Source organism: Ahaetulla prasina, chromosome 1, assembly GCF_028640845.1.
Source record: "Ahaetulla prasina isolate Xishuangbanna chromosome 1, ASM2864084v1, whole genome shotgun sequence".
In the NCBI taxonomy this organism is placed as follows: Eukaryota; Metazoa; Chordata; class Lepidosauria; order Squamata; family Colubridae; genus Ahaetulla; species Ahaetulla prasina.
This window is the reverse complement of record NC_080539.1, coordinates 26,397,212-26,420,115: the sequence shown is the minus strand read 5'-3', so window position 1 is coordinate 26,420,115 and position 22,904 is coordinate 26,397,212. Positions and strand designations below refer to the sequence as shown.

At 40.0% G+C, this 22,904-nt stretch overlaps 1 protein-coding gene across 1 annotated transcript; it reads right to left on the bottom strand.

Moving 5' to 3' along the window:
• Positions 1 to 973: 973 nt before the first annotated feature.
• Positions 974 to 22,542, bottom strand: ASL (argininosuccinate lyase). Its single transcript, XM_058163018.1, has 17 exons — positions 22,487 to 22,542; positions 22,261 to 22,324; positions 16,358 to 16,552; positions 14,501 to 14,584; positions 13,542 to 13,598; positions 12,165 to 12,262; positions 10,887 to 10,964; positions 10,341 to 10,418; positions 8,125 to 8,177; positions 7,279 to 7,341; positions 6,655 to 6,769; positions 5,510 to 5,594; positions 4,879 to 4,938; positions 3,632 to 3,715; positions 3,126 to 3,206; positions 2,574 to 2,680; positions 974 to 1,207 (listed from the first exon to the last, which is right to left on the bottom strand). Exons 2-17 carry the CDS (start codon positions 22,270 to 22,272, stop codon positions 1,063 to 1,065), a joined length of 1,395 nt encoding a protein of 464 aa, XP_058019001.1. The 5' UTR covers positions 22,273 to 22,324; positions 22,487 to 22,542; the 3' UTR covers positions 974 to 1,062.
• Between the last annotated feature and the right edge of the window lie 362 nt (positions 22,543 to 22,904).

The window sequence follows — 22,904 nt, the reverse complement described above, 5'->3', positions numbered from 1 at the left end:
CAGATAGAAACCACAAGGTAGAAAGATGGAGAAATGGTAGTTCTGTTGGGTAACATTTAGCACGAGACTCCCTTAGTTTTCGGAATCAGAGCTGACTTGCTTTGAACTATGAAAGCTTTCTTGGAAACCTTGACCCTGAAGACGCCAACCCCTTTGCCCTTTGAACTTTGCTGGTAATAAATGCTTTGTCTCCTATGAACAGAATAGCTTTGTTCAACAGGATAGTGCTGTTGCTGGTTCTCAGTATTGAACTCCATGCATGTTTTATTTTTAATTTTGATGAGCCAAGATTGGACTCTTATTTTATCTTCGCCATTCATTTTAGCATATTGTGTCAACCCAGCTCATTGTTCGGTTTATACTGCTATAAACTATTGTAATTATTATTGTAATTATTATTGTTGTTGTTGTTATTATGGGACATCACACAGTCAGCCAGATGTTCAAACTGGATTTGGCATTTTTGTCTGCCTATAAAGTTCTTCTCAAGGACCTGGGATAGGCAGATATGGATGTTTGATGGTATTGCAGATATTGTCGCATGATGTCAGGTGTTTCAAGTAAAGCTGGTTTTTGCAATTGACTGATGATGAATTTGTCAATGCTGACATGGTGTTCAAGTGTGCTCCAATGATTTGGGGATTGCACCCAAGGAGCTATTATTATTGGTACTATTTGCCACCTATCTCATCTTGGGGCTACTTTTGGGGCTAAAATGATAAAAAATATTGGTCTTGGTATGTACGCTGTATGTGCTGTATATTTGTTATTGATTTGTTTTCTATTGAGTTTTAATTTTATGTTAGCTACCCAGAGTCACTGTTGAGATGGATAGCTATATACGTTGATTAAAATAAATGTTTCTCAGTGGAAACACTTTTGAAATAATGACTAAATAATTTTTCCTGGTTGAAACATATGACCCAAAGTAAAAAAAAAGAAAAGAAGAAGCATACACAGTTTTTCCTGAAATCCAATATGCCACTGTATTTATTATCTTGTGGTTAAACATGCTAAGCAGAAACCTGCAGCAACGGGACAGTATTTCCCCACACTCAAAACTTAATCCTTCTGTCTCTTCAGCATCTCCTTCAGATATTCAATCTGGGCACTCACGCAGCTCCTGGCGGTGCCCCCAGGGGAGGTGTACTGCTCCACGCTATGCTGATGGTTGAAGATTTGTGAGATATCACTTCCCATCATGGGGCTGGAAGGAGCAACAAGAAATAGCTTCAGTCAGATGTTACGGAAAGCCAGTCTTTTAAACCTAAAGCTTCTCTTTTCACACATTTTAACTGGCCAAGAAACAGAATCCAGGAGCTCTGCAAATAGGAACAGCTGTCAGCTTCAATGGCTCCTACTAGAGCAGCGGTGCGGGAACGATGGCCCCTTTACGACCTGTGGACTTCAGTTCCCAGAATTCTTGAGCCAGCCATGGGATTCTGGGAGTTGAAGTCCACAGGTCATAAAGGGGCCATTGTTCCCCACTCCTGTCTTAGCGAATGAATAGATCATCGTTAGCAAGGCAAGTGGACTACATAGCCTAGTTTACCTAGGCTAGAGATATTCAACTTCACATTCTAGAACAGAGTTTTCACCATGCTGGCTGGGGAATTCTGGGAGTTGAAGTCTACACATCTGAAAGTTGCCAAATTTGAAAAAACAGTGTCCTAGAATCTGGTGCTGCCTCTCAAGGTGTGGAGTACAGTCTCCTCAGCTCATACCAAAGTGGTCACTAATTTTTAAGTGCACAACTTGGCTTTACTCAAGTTTCAGAGCAAATAAAATGAAACCAAAGTCAGATTTCAGGCCTGGTTCTGCTATTGTTTTAGACTGCAACCCTTAGCATGCAACTAAAAAGCCAAATGTGGCCCTCAGCCTGGAACACAATTCATGACTCCTCAGTACAACCCTGTGAGGTAGATTAGGCTGATAGACAGTGGGCCTTTCTATGAACTTTCTGGTTAAGCAGAGATTCGGATATGGATCTGGTACTTAATCTTAACACTCTACTCCTTTAGCATTGACTACAAAAGATTGCTTACTTTATCCCTTTTATAATTGTACTTATGAAATAGTTTTCATTATTATATAATTAGGTTGTGCTAATTATATAATTATTCAGGGGATAATTTCCATCCCTGGAAAAAAAGACATGGAATTGTGGGGTCTCAAAGGGTCCCTGACTAGATGATAGTAATAGCATAAGTCTTTAGCATTCCATAAATGTGGCTTATCTCCATATCCAACTGCTACTAGAGGTAGTAATATGACTTCCTTGTTTTCAAGAGTTAGCAATAGCAATAGCACTTAGACTTATCAACCGTTTACAATGCTTTTAAAGCCCTCTCTAAGCGGTTTACAAGAGTTAGCATATTGCCCCCAACAATCTGGGTCCTCATTTTATTGACCTTGGAAGGATGGATGAGTCAACCTTGAGCCAGTCAAGGTTGAACTGGCAGTAGGCAGAATTAGCCTGCAATACTGCCTTCTAACCACTGTGCCACTACAGCTCTTAAAAGCAGTATCTACTATAGGAAAACCTTTAAAAGCGCCCATAACCCAATACATACTGAATTCCCTTCAGGTCATCCATGGATAAATGATTAAGAGTCACTCCTTTGCTCTCGGCTAAACGGACTGCCTTCCCCACAACAGTGTGGGCTTGTCTGAACGGCACCTGGATCACAAGGGGAACAGAATCAGGAGGCTTAAATATTTTTCTTTCTAATTTTTACCCTCAAAAGGTTCCCCAGTGTTCTGAAGCTGACATTTCAGCGCTGACATTTCCAACTATTTCTAGACTATAGAATGTGGCGGAGACATGAAATGCAAAACCCAATGGCAGCATCGTTTATGAAGGCTCTTGGATCCCTGCTGAGATATTCTTTGAGTTGGGCAGTCCTATAAATCCATTAAATAAAATAACAGATACTGGAGGAAGGTACAGACTTGTCAGTATAGCCAGCAATTCCTCAGGCTCAAAGATTTCTCCAATATTTGTTTAGGGGGGTAAGAACGGATGCCCAGCCAATTTCTTGCCCAGCTACATCCTGTGCCATTGGAGTCATGGCCTTGGCACATGGATATAAGTGATTCTGTCCCCTACAAGCTTGGATACTCACTCCTTTGCGCACCAAATAGTAAGCAAGATCTGTAGACAACATTTCAGGGGTCAGGGCTCTTTCCATGTTATCCCTGTTGATCTAGACGAATGAAAGAAAGGGGAGAAGGAATCATCATTATCACACGCTAGCTAGTCAAAGCAAATGAATGTATTTTTAACCATTATTTTTTTTAAAAAAAAGACTCAATATGGCATTTACATTCAACTTGGCAAACGCATAATGGGATTTCTACTCCTTGAGCGTCCAAAGTAGTTGTAGGCTACTATATATACTATATAGCAGGGGTCCCCAACCTTGGCAACTTTAAGCCTGGTGGACTTCAACTCCCAGAATTCCCCAGCCAGCAAAGCTAGCTGGGGTATTCTGGGAGTTGAAGTCTGCCAGGCTTAAAGTTGCCATGGTTGGAAAACTATACTATAAAGGGGCAAGCTTCTTGGAGATTCAGAGAAAAATATTTAAGCCATTCTAGCCGATAGGATAACCCAACTTTTTGAAACGCTCACCTGGAGAGTGGAGATAACTCCGGTGGTAACTTTAAGTACAGTGCTCAGGGTATCCATCACATCAATCACAGCTTCCTTATCTTCCTATTTGTTAAAAAAAAAGGTTGAAAGAGATAAGAAGATAATGGCTGGCAGGGGAAGAACATCCTCTGGCCCCCAACCTCTGGTATTTCAGTGCATGTGGACGCTGATATACTATGGGGAGAAACTTTTTCCCCACCTTATACAAGGGCTGTTTCCCAGGGAAAGGCTCAAGGTCACTTTAGCCTATTAGCCAGTTTCCAGTAATGACAAGATCCTTAGTAAGCTCCTCTACTAAAAGATAAATCACTTCCAAACATGGCGATTCTGATAATAATCACACACAGATCCTCCCCAATAATGATCATGAGGGCCATATGTCAAAAAAGTGCTTCTATATTTGCTAACCCTCAAGCAATATTCAGTGGCTGCATTCATGTAATAAGTTGAATATGGATATTGAATTAAGCTGTTTTCTGGATTTGCACCTTAGATTGCATGACAAAGTAACCTGTTAGCCATAACACAGGTGCACAAAACATTAATCAACCTTAGCATGTTACGCACGCATATCTCCTAGGAACTTTAAACTGATTTAAGTATGTTGTGTGAACACAATCTAATTACGTCAACTTAGACTAGCCTAAAAAGGATCTGGCTGATGCAGAAGGCAGCCAATCTAAGTCAAAATTCTCTGAAAGTGGTAAATTCCCCAAAAAGAAAACTATTTCACAACAAATTAAACTTTTACAGTGGCGGCTGTCTTCGTTAACAGTTAAGAGAAATGGACGTAAAAATGAATTATGCAAAACAAAACAAGTTTGAATTTTGCAACTAAGCCAGGGAAATGATTGGCAGGAATGTTATCAAATTAGTAAAATCGATTTATACCTCACAAAAAGCACAGATCATTGTGAATGGCTGAAGAATTTTGGGAATTGAAGTTCACACATGTTAAATTTGCTGAGGTTAAGAAGAAGCACTAGCCTAAGCTAGCCTAGGCGCCATAAACTCACCAGCTGCTTTCTGGATCTCATCAGCCCGAAGTCTACCTTTAGCCCATCCTAAAGCGTTACCCCCAAACCACTTGAATTCAAGCATTGTTCTCCTCTTGCAGCAGGAAGTTACAGAATCACAACTACATAGCCTAAAATCAGCTGAATATGCAGAGAAGCAGCAACTAAAGCAAGCCTTGATAATCAGATGGAAAGAATCCCATCATTTACCTGCAGATCCTTGTTATAGGTACTGGGAAGTCCTTTCAGAACCACAAGGAGTCCAGTAGCCTGCAAGAGGTCCAAAAAGCTCTGTTAAAATTCCCAGTTCTTGGCCATGTCATCATCAAGGGCAGTAACTCTCCCCACCTCATTTTCAAGGCTACAGTCTCTTGTACATGGATCAATATTCTAGCCCCACCCCACCCCACAGCTCCATGAATGCTCGTTTTCTTAGAAAGCCTGCAGTAGCTTTCTTTCCAGACTCCTCCTACTCCATCCTCCGTTTACATTGAATATTTAACTTTTAAAAATAGGAGCTATAATCGTGAAACATCCTAATCTTCCTTCCTTCTGTGGGTGGTCGCAAAGGTGGGGTTTTTTAAAAAAGAAGGCAACCGCACTTTGTTTTTCCTTGAAGATGTTTCGCTTCTCATCCAAGGGGCTTCTTTAGTTCTGACTGAAGTTCTGTGGGGTGTATATGTCAGGTTCTAGGCGGTTTATATGTCAGGACTAACAACTTCCTTTGCAAACATACCCCTGGCTTACTAAAACATTTCCACCAACTCAGTGTTTTTAATTGTGATGCTTGTGACACGAATAAACAAACAAACAATCCAATGAATGAAACCTGAGCACTTACTCTTCCAATCACTCGGCCAGCCTTGCTGCGAATCAATTCAAGGCTATCTGGATTTCTCTTCTGGGGCATCAGGCTGCTCCCAGTGCTTTAACCAAAAACAAAAAAATATCACGATGCATCTGCAAATATCTCAAGCTTCTGATGCACAAGCAATGTCTAATTCTGCACTATTAGCATGAATTCACTGGTTTTCTATTCAAAGGGAAGGTGGGATTATCTATTTATTTGCTTTCCAACTGAAGAGGGCACTATTTATTTTTATTTATTTATTTATTTTGTCACAACAATATATATAAGTATCATACAGAAAAGATTATATAGTGTATAAACATATAAACACTAGAGGAAGTGCCCTGATGCAGGGGGGTCTCCAACCTTCAACCAAAGCTGGCTGGGGAATTCTGGGAGTTGAAGTCCTCCAGGCTTAAACTTGCCAAGGTTGGAGACCCCTGCGCCTGGTGCCCAGATCTCTGGCCATGCCTACTTGGTTCAGTGTTGTGAACTCCATCACTAGAATACTGTGATCAGTAATTGAAATCTCATGTGACTGTGCCGGAATTATGAATTCGCTTCTGTTTCCGTCATTAAGTGAACCAGGACAGTCATTAAACAAGACATCACGTGACCATAACTTACAACTTCACTTCTGCATGGGTTGCTAAATGAGGCAGTTGGTAAGCAAGTATATTGTCAGTGTTATATCTTTTCAACTTGACTTTTCAAATGGCTTCTGCTTCCTGGGTGGTTTTATTACTGAAGTTTTATGATTGCAATGCTCATTTGATTCATTTTATTCAGTGTTGCACAGCCACTTGGTTTCTCAGTGGAAAGACAGTAAAACAATATTTTTGAAAAGAAAGATTATAATTGGAAGAGCTCCGGATAGGAGTCTCCATCCATGCAATATCAAAGTTTTAACAGTAACAGAGTTGGAAGGAGCCTTGGATGTCATCTAGCCCAACCCCCTGCTCACGCAGGAGACCTATACTAGGGATTCGAACCGCTGAACTGTCGACCTTTCTGATCAACAAGTTCAGCGTCTTAACCACTGAGCCACCTATCCAATCTATTGGACAAGTTACTGGACTCAAGAATGAGACTGCTAGAACAGGGACTTGAAAGGATGAGCGAGCCCCCCAAATTACCAATATGCATCTGAGAGAGTGATGAATCCAAACTCCTTTGTGGTATAGATAATCAGATCTTCAGATAATCTGCTCAGATGAATCATGATCATGGAAGCAATGTGAAGAAACTCCACTGATAAAAGGAAGAAAAGTTGGGGGGGGGGGGAGAGAAAGTCTAAATTTTGTTTCTGAATGAAAAGCAAAGTATGCTGCCCTGGCTAAAAACAATCATTGCATAATCTAGGGACATAAGATTAAGACGTATCCCTAAAAGCATTCCTTGTTGAGACCTAGAACCTCTACTATGGGTGATTTGGCTTCGTCTTTGTTTTGAGGAGATTGGACAGGTTTTGAGAGATGACATGAAAACCTTCAATCCCTGTAAGACTTAATGCGTTCATTTCACCCTTCAACCCACCCATCAAAATCAGAACCACACGGCATTCTGGCTGACGTATTTGGAGTGTGCAGCTTTTGACCTACTGTGCATGGACCAGCACAGCTCTTGAGAGAATCACACAAGCATACCCCTGTCCAACTCCTCCTTTTCTTTTCTTTTTTTCTTTTGTTTGTAATCATATTATTTTGCGACTTTCCCCACAATGGACTGCCCAGAAAGAAACACAAAAGCAGTGTACCTACCTACAAAGTCTCGATCGCTCACTGCATCCATGCTGTTGATGCTGATGCTGGCAAAATCCAGTTCTGTAATTAAAAGGAGGGGGGAGGGAAGCAAGGATACAGTTAATTCTGGAGACTCTGGGAATAGGATTTCAACATTTCTGGAGGGTCCCAGTTTAGAGAAGGAAATCCACGTTTCCCCCCCATCCCCCAAAGATTCTGCTGATAGCATGCAGGTCTCTACATGCTGGTATGTAAGACCAAACAGTCATGAAATCAACATAAGTATACTCAGGGTGCATAACAGAATAATATTCTGTTATGTTATTCTCCAGTGTTCACAGGTGGGATCAAAAATCTTACAAATGCACAAAAGAGACAAGGCTCTGATCATGATACAGAGCTAACCATCTTGCTGATTTTAACACCCTGCCAATTCCCATGGACTATTTCCTCATTAATGAAGATATGCAATTTGTCCTCATACAAGTGGAAGAAAGAAACAACATGTTTTCCTAGGACTAATACCGCTGTATGTCTCCATGCTTGAGCCCCAGAAATTCTTTTCTTAGGAATGTTAATCCCACCACTCCCATCAACCTGTTTTAAGAACTAAATCCCAAATGGCTTTGGAAGTATTTAAAGCAAGATTAAAGAATGAGTGATGGCCCTGAGATGATACCCATCTGATCTACCTGACCGATTGATTGTGGAAGACCAAGGACTCGCTTTGGAAACCACTGCTGTGAAACATCAAGAATTACGTTTATAACTCTGTGTGGGAACTTCAACCTATTTGTGCCTAACCCTTGATCTCATTTCAATCTCTTTGCCTTCTGGACATATTTCAAGAGATATAAAGCTCACCTCGGCGGAGCAGTTCACGGTCCAGGCCAAATGGGTTGCCAGCCAAAGCCCCACTGCAACAGAGAGAAAGATTAGAAGAAGGAATCCTTAAAACATCTACAAAGGGAAAAGATGTCTCACAGAGGAGAGTTTAATGATTATGTCACTAATGACATGCTAAAATTCTAGCAAGTGTATCAGCTATTTATCCCTATTACATCATAGTTTGCAAGTAGGTTGTATAATTACCCCCCAGATAGGAAACTTAATGTTTCTTATATAATAATATTTTAAAGCAGGGGTCCCCAAACTTGGCAGCTTTAAGACTTGTGGACTTCAAATTGCATACCCTAAGATCCAGTGGTCCAAATTGTGGTCCAAAGGTGGTCCAAATTGCATACCCCAGATCCAGTGATGAAATCCAATTTTTTTTACTACCGATTCTGTCGGTGTGGCTTGGTGGGCATGGCACGGGAAGGATACTGCAAAATCTCCATTCTCACCCTACTCTGGGGCCAGCCAGAGGTGGTATTTGCCATTTTTCCAGAACCTGTCAGAACCTACTGGATTTCACCCCTGCCCAGATCCCCTGCAGTGCTCCACAGTGATTGCCTGTTGGAGGTTTCCTCAGTAGCATCCTATGGAACAAAGTCAGAGGATCTGTGCTTTGCTGGCCCCAATAATGTCAATAATGCCAGTCTAGCTTTGGATTGCATCCTCATTTGCCCACACTTTCATTCCATTTCCTCCATATGAATGACCAAGTGGTGAAGCACTTGGATGGTATTTCATTATTAATTACAATGCATCTAGGCCACAGGTGTCAATCTCGCCATGTCATGTTGATGTCACATGACGTATCATGCGGTTTTTGCCTTCGCGGAGCTGGGGTGGGCGTGGCCTGCACACCCACCCCACGGGTCGCCAGTTTGACACCCCTGATCTAGGCCTTCTCTAGTGATTCCCCTTATTTTTTTTAGTCAATCTCCCTATTACAGGTAGTCCTCAACTTACAACAGTTCCTTTAGTGACCAAAGTTACAACAGCACTGAAAAAAAATGATTTATGAGCCATTTTTCACACGTATGTCCATTGTAGCATCCCCATGAGCATGTGATCAAAATTCAGCCACTTGGCAACTGACTCATATTTATGACGGTTGCAGTGTCCCAGGGTCACGTGATCACCTTTTGTGACCTTCTGACAAGCCAAGTCAATGGGGAAGCCAGATTCACTTAACAACTGTGCTACTAACGTAACAACTGCAGTGATTCACTTAACAACTGTGACAAAAAGGTCATAAAATGGGGCAAAACTAACTTTAAAAATGTCTCACTTAGCAACAGAAATTTGGGGCTCCGTTGTGGTCATAAATTGAGGTTTACTACCTATAGTAAACCAATGTCATCCATCATCCTTCCCATCATGATTATCTCAAGACTAACAGACCAAGGAAACAATGTTTCATGGCATATTTTCCATGGTCGTCCAAGCTGATGCCCCTACTGATAAAATGATATAGTTTGAGGAGAATTGTAAAGAAAGATCTCTCTGCAACCAAGATCATTTCCCTACTATTCGGGAAAATGATGCAGAAGGCTGATTATGTCATTAAAATGCTACCAAGTATAGCAGCTATTTATCCCTATTACATTATAGTTTGCAAGAAGGTTGTATAATTACTCCCCACATAGGAAATATAATGTTTCTTATATAATAATATTTTAAAGCAGGGGTCCCCAAACTTGGCAGCTTTAATACTTGTGGACTTCAACTCCCAGAATGGGAGTTGAAGTCCACAAGTCTTAAAGCTGCCAAGTTTGAAGACCTCTTTTTTAAAAGTTATAAATGACTTTTTTCAATTAAATTTAGCAAAGGGTTGAACACTCAGAAGCCAGAGGACTGTCAAAAAATGATGTCTGTACTCATGCCTCCTCTTCCATTCTTCTTTGTCCTTCTGCTTTTCAGCAAAGCAGCCAAATTATGATTCTCTTGTCAATTTATGTGATGTAAGTTTTTATGTGATTGCACAGACCTATTTCTGGAAACCAAGTTGAATACAATAACAGACTGGCTAAATCGAGTGTTTGCAAATACAATTGGGAGAGAGGAATTATTCTATTTTCCTCACCCATGTTAAAATTTCTTGATTTAGATATGTTCACATCAAGTTAGTTTGACCTCTACTGACCCACAAACATTTTTCGGGGTGGGGGATGGGGCAGGGTTGCTTTTACCTTCCCAAAGGCAGAACGTTGATCCGTTTTTTAGCCTCGAACAAGCGCTCATGGTCTCTGGTCAGAGCAACAGCAAAGCTGTGAGAAAAAAGGAAAAAAGGGGGAGGGAGGGAGAGAGGGAGGGAGGAAGGAAAGTTCTTTTGTTAGACAATTTTAATAGGTGCAGATAATAGGAAATCTTTACAGCAGCAAAATTGTTCTTGGGCACATGGATGTATGGACTGCAGAATTTTATGTAAAACTTAATAGTGTACATAGCGTGTAAGCCCTTCTTAAACAACTGAAGAAATAGTATGCTAAGCATTCACTATAAGCAAGAAAAATAAAGAATTTTTTTAAAATTCCAAATTTTAGAAGCAAAATTGGATGGGATCTGAGTTTTGAATCTGGAAGTTCAGTTCCAAACTAAAAGAAGGTCTATTGTCAGATGCAACCTTTCCTTTTCCATTTTCATGGGACACCAACTGTTATAGATAGTGGCTATAATTCGGTTGATGTAAGCACTGACCAAAGTTAACTCCAGAAAGTGCTAAGGGGATTGGTTACCTGAGTAAAAAGTGGCTCCATCTGATTGGTTGAGCCTTTTGCAGGTGGGTGTAACCAGGAAATATCACCTCCATTTCACTACAACAGAACAAGCAGACCACAAAGTTACAGATTTACCCTTCATTTTAACAATGAGGAGACAATTATTTATGAAGCTAATTATCCTGTCACACATTAATAAGGAAAAACATGGCTTTGTAATGGATGAAGGAATTCACAGATGAAAAATATATCCATGTATACCAGTTGTCACATTCTATTACCATGAACCAAAACAGTATCCAAATTACTGGGAGAAAGCAATTAGGCTTAAGTGCCTATTAATTGTTTCTTATGATCAATGGCAGGTCAGACTCAAAAACCAAAGAAGTTTACTGGATAGTGACTAGATCTTAGTGAACTAGGTCAGAAAGTACCTACCAACCCTATGCAGTTGGCCAGCATCCTTTTACAGCATTAGTGGTGGAATTCAAAATTTTTTACTACCAGTTCTGTGGGCATGGCTTGGCGGACATGGCAGGGGAAGAATACTGTAAAATCTCCATTCCCTCCCCACTCCATGGGAAGGTTACTGCAAAATCCCCATTTCCTCCCAATCAGCTGAGACTCAGCAGGCAGAGAATAGATGGGGATGGAGCCAGCCAGAGGTGGTATTTACTGGTTCTCCGAACTACTCAAAATTTCTGCTACTGGTTCTCCAGAACTGCTCAGAACTTGCTGAATACCACCTCTGCTCTGCACATATCTCAGATATGATGAACCTAATTCATGAGAATATGTATGCTTGGAATTTTTGGGGGTCATTTTGGTTCATCAAATGGAACCTCCATGTCATGCAATATTTTTCAACCTTGACAACATTAAAATGTGTGCACTGCCATTCTCAGAATTCTGCAACCCCAAGAAAAATATATATCAGAAACCTGGGAGAAAAGGTAGGATGTAGGATGTCTGTTTTTAGGACTTCCTTGGAACCATTGGTCTGGGTGATTCCCAGGACCAGGATTGTGGTCCTCATAACTAAATGGAGCCTTCATTGTATATCTGACCACCTAGAATCTGGTCATCCAGTGGGGGAATAAGATGGTTGGATGAGATTTCTCACACATTTCCTTGTGCTTTTAATCAGGGATAGTAAGAGTGAATTGGGGGTCATTTCAATAGGAATTTTATTAATGGAGGATGATGGAAGGGTGGGAGAGATAGCTGGGCTCAGGCAGATGCTCTTGATCTACAGCCTGTAAAGCCACTAGGCTTAAAAGAAAGAGCCAGGCTTACGTAGAAGCACGTTCCATCAGAGTCCGAATGAGCTGTTGAAGGTGAACGGACAGCATTGTCATGGAGCTCTTCATGAACAACCTCAGGTCAGTCACTATCTGTAAGAAAGGCACACATTTGGATTTTCAAAAAAGGAGACCCAAACCATCCAATGGAGGTACGATTTTCCCAAAGGATGCTCAGAGGATTACAGGTAGTCCTCAATTTACAACGGTTCACTTAGTGACCATTCAAAAATACAATGGCACTGAAAAAAGTCACATGGCCATCTTCACACTTATGACCATTGCAGCATCCCCATAGTCACGTGATTTACATTTGGATGCTTGACAACTGACTCACATTTATGACCATTGCAGCGTCCTAGGGTCATGTCATCACTTTTTGCAACCTTCTGACGAGCAAAGTCAATGAGGAAATCAGATTCACTTAACAACTGTGCTACTAATTTAACAACTGCAGTGATTCACTTAACAAATGTGGCAAGAAAAGTTGTAAACTGGGGCAAAACTCACTTAACAAATTTCTCACTTAGCAACATACATTTTGGCCTCAGTTTGGTAGTAAGTTGAGGACTATCTGTATTTATGTCTTTGGGAGAATAGAATTCAGATAGCAGGTAATGTCTGAAGACGCCATTTCAACTTCCCTTCAAAATGGCTAGAGACAGTGGCTAAGCTTAATTATTCTAGAAGGTATCCATTCTCAGTGTAATGGAGCCTCATTTTAATGGATTCCTGTGTTCCTTATTCTGGAATGTCTGGTAATGATGGGCATTTATATCATTTGTGTGAAGATATTATAATACAAGTGACAACACCATCATCAAAATGTCATCTGTTGCCTGTCAAGTCCAGTGCAGTAAAGCTTCTATCATTACAAATACAAAATGTCTGTCATAAATTATGGAGGAGGACAAGAATTTAAATAATTCTGAATTCTGCATCCTGCAAGCTACCATTGATTAGATGCATGAAGTAAAAAATGAAGAGAGAATTTATTTGAAACTCCTCTTATAAGCTGGTTAAAATCATTATTTAAGATCAGCTGTTTCTCCCAGATGAATATTTAACCAAAATAGAACTACAAATAGATATACTGTAACTATATCATATGTAATTTTATTTCATTTCCAACATATGTTTTTAAACTAATGTGGCGGAGTTCCAAAAACTTCAGGGGTTATTTTGTTGTTGTCTCAAATCAAAGAAAACTAATTTGATATTCTTTAACACTTTGTAATAATTCAGATTTTCAAGATTTTCCAATGATTGTCTATTTCACTTGCACAGAAACATGAAACAGAAAGAGGGAGGAAAAACACTAGAACATCAATATAGCTAAAAATTATTTTGGAACCATTCAGATTATTCCTACTTGATCATTCCTGCTTCGTCCAGTGTGAAGCTTTCCAGCCACATCACCTATCAGTTCCTGCCAATAAAAAGAAAGGTTTCAATCTCTGATATTTCCAAGACATCTGATCCTATAAGTAGCTGCAAAGTTTGACTGTTTCCAATGTTAACCCCTGAAACCATATATATTTCTCAGAGTTTTCAATTAATTCATTTTATTGGCTGCTCATTTTACCACAGGGTAACGTAAGCCACCCATCTTACCACTGGGTGGCTTACAGTTACATAAACAATTAACATATAAAAAGTTTAAATCAGACATTAAAACCAAGGACGCATGTGGAGGGCAGGGATGGGGGGGGGGGAGTGGGATTTGTTATTACTCAAAAAACCACCTGCATTGCGCTATTCCCTCACTGGGGGCCCAAGCCAACTGGCAGAGCCACATCTTTAGACCCTTATGAAAAGATAGGAGGGTTGGCGCCAACTTAACATTGGAGGGCAGGATGTTGCTCTTTTTCTAGATTCAGTGGGATCATTTATTCATTTACAGATGTATACTCTGCCTTTGCTTTGTAAAACACAATGATCCTTCTTCCTACTTCTAATCCCACAACAACAACTCAGTGAAGTGGATTGGATGAGAGAAAGTGATTGGTCTATAGTCACCCAGCTGGCTTTCATGCATACAGGAGAATTAGAACTCAGGTTTCTCCTAATTTCTAGTCCGCACCTTCACTACTACACTAAATTTGGTTTACCAAATTTATCTCACCTCCCCCCTCCTGTCCCCCCCATTATGCTCTTTTTCCTTGTTGGAAGGGCTCCACCCCTGGTTATCCTTTTGATTCTACTCTACCAACCGATTGCTCTACCTGGAATAGTTTGAACGTTTATGAATTTTCCAAATCAACACAACCGCTGTAGAAACCTTATCCTTCAAATCAGAAATTTTCAGTCATGCAAATAAACCAAACAAACCTTGAGTCTCCGTTCAACGGTAGTGTGGATGTCCTCATCGGTTCGGCTGATTATCAAGCTGCCCTTGGAACATTCATCAGAAATCTACAATAGCACCAGTCAAAGAAAAAGTTGTTTAGTAATTCACAAAATGTCCTTGTTATCTGGGACAAAAAAGGAGGCTTAATGGATCATTCATGGGCTTAATAGCAAGGCCTGTCCTTAGAAGGCCTAGTTGTAATCTTGGCAGAGATCTGGCAGGAGTAACTATGTCCATGATGTCATCAGCACAGTGCAGCGCTTAGCAACTTTCCAGATGTGTTGGGACTCCAATTCCCATAATTCTCAGCCTAAACTGAAACTCTGTGCTCTGGATTCACAGACTCTGGATCAGATTAAAACTCTTTCCCATTCTAATTAATAGGCCTGAATGACAGAAAGCATATTTCCATGCAGCGTTAGTTAAGCCAATCAGTATTGGATTTGTGCCTGGTGACCCAGTATCAGACTGAACCCAGCAAAAGCCTTTGATTCAACAGACATTTTTTGTTTCTTCCCATCCCTTTAAACTTTTTAAATAAAAATCATAAACTGTTATGCTTTATACTTCCCCCCAACAAAGCTATCGGGGTTTATAATTTGTGGTCTTGAGTCCAGTTCTTTGGTTTTCAATATTCTCTAGATTTCTCCAAAGCCTCATTTTTTTTTACTTCTATTTATTTGCTCAGTCTCTCTGTTGCCTCCTCTTTGTTGTGCATTAGGATTGCCTAAACAAAATACAGCACATAAAATTTCATTTGCAAACCTTTCTGGGCTTTTTTATTCTTATCACAGCAATAACACAAAGACCAACAGCTAATTGTGGCATTCAGTGAATGAATATAAACACACCTGCAGCTCTCTTATCCATTCTGTGTTGCTTAGAATTTAATAAATTACTGTACATTTGGACCTAACTTCTCTACAGTTCAGAGATTAACTAAGATGACAGCATGCCTATTCTAAAATGCAACTGTTACTAAATACTGAAGGATTTCAGCTGAAGCTAGCTGGCAGCCTCCCACAGTTAGCAAAATGTAGTGCCTTCTTTCTGGATTGTTTTCTTCCTCTGAATATCTGGCCAGATACAGAGATCCCATGCTATGCCCTACTTCTTGCAGAACATCCTTGTGCTAATTTCTCTTCAGTGGTCTTGAGTGGTCCTGAAGCCTTATGAACTGTAGTGGTGAAGTGGTTAGAATGCAGTATTGCAGGCTAACTCTGCCAACTGCCAGGAGTTCGATTCTGACCGGCTCAAGGTTGATTCCTATTCTTCCAAGGTTAGTAAAAGAAAGACCCAGATTGATGGGGGCAATATGCTAACTCTGTAAACCACTTAGAGAATGATGTAAAGCATTATGAAGCAATATACAAGTCTAAGTGGTATTGCTATTGCTATTCATCTCTTTTGCAGTCCATCACTGCTTCTAAGCCATTTTTCCTTTTTTTCTATCTCCTCATTTCAACTCAGTTTCTCCTTAACCGCTCATTTCAACCTCTCTCCTTCTATAACAGACTCTCTTTGTGAAACCTTTTAGCTGTTCTTCTCTTACCTATTTCTCAGGCTCAAGTTACATCAGCCCCAAGTCCTGTTGGCATATCTGGGTAGACTCACAACAGGCTAGGAGATGATTTGTTACATAGTGCTTGGCTAAAATCAAGGTTTTGGATACGTGCTTTTAAAAGTGTGGGGGAAATGCTTTAATTATCAGTTGTCATTTTATTAGGTTTATAAAATGCCAACAGGAATTTGTTTTGCAAAATACTTAAAGCTGAGACGTCCCATGTACTTAAGGCTTCCTTTACTTGGAGTTCTTTCTACCTCTATCACAGCTTTACCTTCTCTAATCCACTGATGATCTTCTCCATTTCAACTTTAGACAGAATTCCAGCCTTTTCCAAAGCTTTTGCATAAGCCATGCTTCCGCAGATATCAAATTCCGACAAGCGCTTGTCAATCTCGATTGAAGCGTTAAACTGTTCCATGATAGGGTCAATACTTCCCACTATCCTTCCTCCATAAAGTTTGTCACTCTGGGATGGGGAAAAGGGAAAAATAATGTATCATAAAAGTAATAATAATAATAACTCCTTCCAATGCCATGTTAGTATATTACCCAAATCTTTCTGCTGGCTGAAGGTGGGTGCCCTCAACCCATGCCATGGATAAACGTTGTCTATCTGTCTTGTGGGGACAGGCTGGCATTCTCCATCAGAGCTGAAGGCAATATTTATTCATGTAAAGCTGTTGGAATGTTCTTGATAAATTCAACTGGTGATCCATTTACTATTTATCACATCCTAATAGGTCAGCATGCTAATTATATTATCTCTGAGATAGAAGACATGCCCCATCACCATTTCTAATCAGTTCAGCTTGCTGGGAATGTTTATGACAAGGGCACTTTTAAGAAGCTCACAGGTATAAGGTACTTTATACCTGTGAGGTATAAGGTACTTTATTTGCATACTGCCAAATATCAGGACTGGCCTTATGTGGACTGGCATCCTGAGGAAGCAGAAAGTTTCAGTATGATGGTTCAGTAACAATATGACAGAGTCGGGAGGGACCTTGAGGTCTTCTAGTCCAGGGGTCTCCAACCTTAGCAACTTTAAGATTTGTAAACTTCAACTCCCAGCTGGCTGAGGAATTCTGGGAGTTGAAGTCCACAAGTCTTGAAGTTGCTAAGGTTGGAGACCCCTGTTCTAGTCCTTTCTGAAGCGGGAGACCCTACACCATTCTGGACAAATAGCTGTCCAATCTCTTCTTAAAAACCTCCAGGGATGGAACACCCACAAGTCAAGCCATTCCACTGATTAATTATTCTAATAATTAATTATTAATTACTGGCTAGTTCTAGGTTGGATTTCTCTTTCACAATTTTATGATGGTTTCTCAGAAACTGAGAAAGGAACTAATGACTTGAGAAACATTGAGCTTAGAAGATCTGAACATTCCTCCATTTACCCTAAAAATAGTTACTGCCCCATTCATTAATAATTTTTACCCTGAAAATTAAAAGTCCTCTCCTTACTAAATTTAGACATTATTGTCAAGATTTTGGGAACAAAAAAAAAGATTGTCACAAATTCCACTATAATCTATGTATTGAAAGGGAAAAGAGATTAGGATACAGTAATCTTGGCAACTATATATTTTTATTTTGGTATCCAATCTGGTGAGCACTTTTTACTTTTGGTAAAAAACACACTATGAACAGAGAAGACAGTTAACCATATTTTTAATAATGGAAGAACATGCAGATATTCTGAGCTAGTAATATTTTGCACATCATTATCTATTTCCTCGGGTCCTGAGACACCCATAACACTGATTTAAATAAGATGAATAATCATAGCTGGTCAAATTATTAAAAAGAACAATCCTTCCTCCCGTTAACCAGACAGTACAATCCTATCATTTGTAACACATGGTACTGTTTTAGAAGATTTGTTTCTTATTTTTACTCATGCAGGAGGAATTCCTCTTCTGTCATATTTTACCAAATATATATAGCACCTAAAAATAAGCATATGTAAATATTTATTTTTAATTTATTCAATTTGTAAAGCCACCCATTTGCCAAATGGCTACGATAATACTGCTTGTATAATAATAATTATTTTATCCTTTGTGTGGATACATATAAACTCATTGATTGTGGTCCTTGTGGTTGCACTACACAATGTAAGTCTGGTTAATTTAACCTTGGTTAGATTTTCTGTGGTTTAATGAGCTTATATAGTTAATTTACGGCTGCCCGTATAATGCAATTCAGAAAATTAGTTCATTCAGTAACTAGATTCATTCAGCCAGTCAGCTAGGATTTTCCTGCTAATATGACAGGTTTCCTATTAGATTCAGAATTCTGAACACTGGGCAAGATGTACACCAGCTTTTCTTCCACAGCACCACTTTTTTCATTAAAATATATATATTTCTTCAAGTCTATCACTAAAGTCCAACTATTCAACACACACACACACCAAACACCCTTCAAGATTATCTTTCTATGTAGGATTCTGGCAGGATATTGATCAACTATGCGCCATATAGCTTGTTCATTTGGCTACCTGGCAGCATATAATTTGTTCATTTTGAATGATATGCTCAGTACACTGCAGCAATTCCAAAAAGGCCTTCAGTCAGCATGATTCAGGTGCAGCTGTTGCGCTGTTTTCTCAAAGCAAACATGAAGACAGCATGTGAGGCTTAAGGGCCAGTCAAAGTTCACTGGTCAGAAGATACGGTTTCTGGGCCAAAGGAAGGTTAAATCTTCATCCAGCAGTTTTAAGGGGTGGGGTGAGGGTATTTCTTCATATAAGGCCATTTCCATGTGATATTTGCCACTTCTAAATGCTCTCTGCTCAGGACAGGAAGTGGACCAAAGATAATTTAATACCGATCGCCAATTTTAGCTAAGTAAAGAGATATTGTGAAATTGCAGGCTTGGCAAATCTATCAAAAGAATTATTTGTTCCTTATTCTGTTATTCTTTGCCACGGAATAAAGGTTTTAATTTTTGTAGTAGGACTCTATTAGTCATACATATTTTCTTTCTGAAGTGAGGAGATAACAATAACGGAAAGTACCTCAAAGGTCTTCAACCCCCTATCCTGGACAAGAATTCTCTTAACATCCCAGACAAGTGACTGTCCAACATTTGCTTGAAAATCTCCAGTGATCTAACACCCATGAGTATACAGATAGTCCTTGACTTACATCCACAACTGGAACTGGAAAACCTGTCATTAAGTGTTGCAGCCATTAAGTGAAACATCATGTCAGTGTTCCAGAGGGGTTTTCTGATTGCAATTTGTGACCTTCACTAATGGCTTCCCCATTAACTTTGCTTGTCAGAATCCAGCTGGGAAGTTTGCAAATGACAATTGTGTGATCCCAGGACATTGCAAACACCATAAATATGAGCCAGTTGCCAAGCACCTAAATTGTGATTACATGACTACAGTAACACTACAATGGTAGTAAGTGCAAGAACCGGTCATAAGTCACTTGTTTTGACTTCCAGTAGGAGGCAAATTGTCCCACTGCTTAAGACCTATCAAAGTCAGGAAATTCCTCCTTATTTTAAATTTGTGTCTCCCTCTGTAAATCTTCCATCCACCAGTTCTTGTCCTTTACTTGGATATTAGGGATAATAAATCCATATCCCTTCTCTATGATAGCCCTTCAAGAACTGGAAGACTGTTGTCAAGTTTCTCCTTTAGGCCTCTGTTATTTAGGTTAAACTTCAAACATTCTTCATAATATTTAGCTCCAAAGCCTCTCACTATCTTTGCTGCTTTTATCTGTACTCCTTTCCAGTTCATCAACATCCTTCTTATTCCAAGTGAAATCTAACCATGGCAACATAAAATAAAACTATTATCATCCAGGATCTTATCATACCTCTGTTGCGTTAGCTCTTTTGCCAGGTGTAGCACACTGTTAGCTCATGAGTAATCTGTGATCTAACATGACACCCAGATCTTTCTTACAAATAGAAATAATAAAAGAGAGTATTTGTAGCTAGGGTTGAAATGAGGGGTCCTTGGTGCTCTTAGTGCTAGTAAGGAGCTAGCACTAGTACTAATGATGTTACTTAGATTGGGTAATGAAAAGTTTGGAAGGACACAACCAAGCTCAGAAAGTACAAAACTAATGTCAAGCCAAATACTTTTCTTGTACGTATATCCATTTTTTCCCATCTAAAAGTATTTACCTACATTTTTTACACTGGACTCGTTTTGCTGGATATGTTCAAATCTATAATACCCTTCTGAACCTTTGTCCCCTGCTCTGTATTGACTGAATCCCCCAGAATTGTACTGAGTGAAAATCTGATTAGCATCCCTCCTATCCCCTTACCTAATTTTTTTGTGAAAATGCTTGAAGAGCACTGGGATACAAACCTGAGATCCCACTTAATGGATTTGTGTAATATAATGTAGGTATATTATTAAGGACCAATCAGCTTGGGCTCAATCAGCTGAGGATCTATCTATAATAGGAACTATCCACACCACATTATTACATTTTACTAAAAAAGATGCTATGAAACGCCTTCTGAAATCTAAGTACATTACATCCAGAGTATTCCTTTGATGTATTAATCTAATCGTTTTCTTAAAAGAAAAACCACCAAAGTTTGTCTAGCATGACCTATTTTTTAACAGTCACGCTAGCTTCTAGTGATCTCGATCCTCTGTAAATGCTTGTAAACCTACCTTCTGATTATCTTTTCTAGGAATCTCCCAGGTATTAATATCAAACTGACCAGTTTCCTGGGTATAATTCCCCCACCTCTTTTTTTTTTTCAAAGATCGGAACAAAATTAGCTCCGCTTCAGTTTTCTGGCACTTTCCCTCTCCAATGGCCATTCTTTAAGATTACACTTAGTGGTTCTGAAATCACATCTCTCATTTCCTTTAGTTAGGAATAGTGTTTCTCAACCTTGGCCTCTTTAAAAGAGGTAGACTTTAATTCCCAGTAAGGTGTTTAGGAAAGCCTAGGAACTGAGAAACACTGATCTGGGGTATTATTCACCCAAAGACTTAAAATTCATTCAAAGTAATTTGGGGTGCTCTCATCAATTCCTTACCTATTTTGGCCTACGCTTCTCTTCACCATTTTGTCCTTTTATGAAAATAGGATGGAATTTAGGAATTAAAGCAGTTCAGATTTCTCCCTCTGGCTTTCATGATCTTGCTGTCTTCTCCTTTCAAATTAACTGCTTCCTTAACTTGCCTCAGTGATGCATTTCTAATCAGTGGTGGGATTCAAGTAATTTAACAACCGGTTCTCTGTCCTAATGATTTCTTTCAACAACCAGTTTGTCAAACTGCTCAGAAAGTCAACTGGTTCTCCCAAAGTGGTGCGAACTGGCTGAATCCCACCACTGGTTGTAATCATTCTAATCCTTAGAATGAAAGCTCCTTGGGGCCCAGAGATTTCACGGTATTTCTTACCCTATCTGCTGTATAATAAAGTACCTTTCTTCACTGCTGAAGCATTTTTAGGAATGGGGTTGTCAAAATGTTTGATTCAGCCTTAGACTTTTGTTTAAAGTGCATTTCACATACTAGCTAGCCCGCCTACCTATTTAGGTTTTTCCCTCCGATTGGATGGCCTTCAGTTGTTAACAACTCAGCTTGTAGGGGAGATGGTGTAACTCAAGCCCCATATAGCTAGAGAATACCAAGTTAGAGAAAAATATTCTATATATAAGCTCCAAAAAAAAAAAAAGGATATTCCCTATTCTACAAATAAGAGCAACTAAAAAAAAATCTCTAGTTGGACTGGATCAAATCCATTTAGTTCTCGCCTCTGAAAGAGAACAGCGGATCTCTCTAGGAGCCTATAGATACAGCAAGTAAGAACGGCTGCATCCTGTTTGCTCACTGAGGGTAGAAATGCAATGCTTTATTCCATAGCACTTTTCCTCAGCTAATATAACTGTATGTAATAGCTCCAAAGTGGGAGAGGGGCATAATCAGGTATGTGCTCTGCAGCCCTTAACAAACCTTGCAAATGGCTCACAATCAATCAACTCCACCACTTAATTTCATGCAGTTCCATGAGAACTGCAGTTCCAACTGCCCAATCTCTGAAACCGTTCTCTATCCCCGTTTTTTCCCTCCCACCACACGCAGATCTCTTTGGGGTAGGAAAGGAGGTAAGCAGAGGTCGCTTCCATGTCCAAAGGGACGTGAGGGAAGAAGACTTCCAGGTGCCCACTCACCTCAGCTGCCATGGCGGACGATTGTGGATTTTTCTTTCTGGTTTTTGCGAAGAACGTGGAGAACCTGTCAGATAGAGGGAAGCGATTATTGCAAACAAGCGGACAGTTAGTCTGACGCACGGAGAGACACAGGCAGACAGACACACGGACACAGTCAGTCGCTCGCTCGCTCCAAAGTGGTCCCTGCCAGTGACTCGTGCAAGATCCGGAGAGACGACCGACTCACCACACTGCGACCCGATCAGCCGCTGCAGACTTAATCGACTCACCTCCTGGGTGTGCAACCACCAGCTATCCGAACTTCTGTAAATCAGCCTGTGAAGGGTCTCCTTTTCAAGGGATCGCTGCCAACAGGCCACGCCCCCCCGGGCGGGGTTTGCTTCCAGCTGGGATGTCCTGCCCATCTGCCCTTCTTTTGCCCCCACCCCCCCTTTCCCCTTAAGCGGGACTCTATCCCCTAACAGTGACCCAAAGGGGACACCCAATTGCTTATTTTTCATATTCTCCCCATCCTAAGAAATTACTTTAGAAGTTCCAGATTTAGAGGATATGAGTTTTAGTAGAATAATAACAAAAAAAGTGCTGTGTATGTGGGTATTTTGCACACATAGAAATCGTAAAAAGTAACATATTTCGGATAGTTT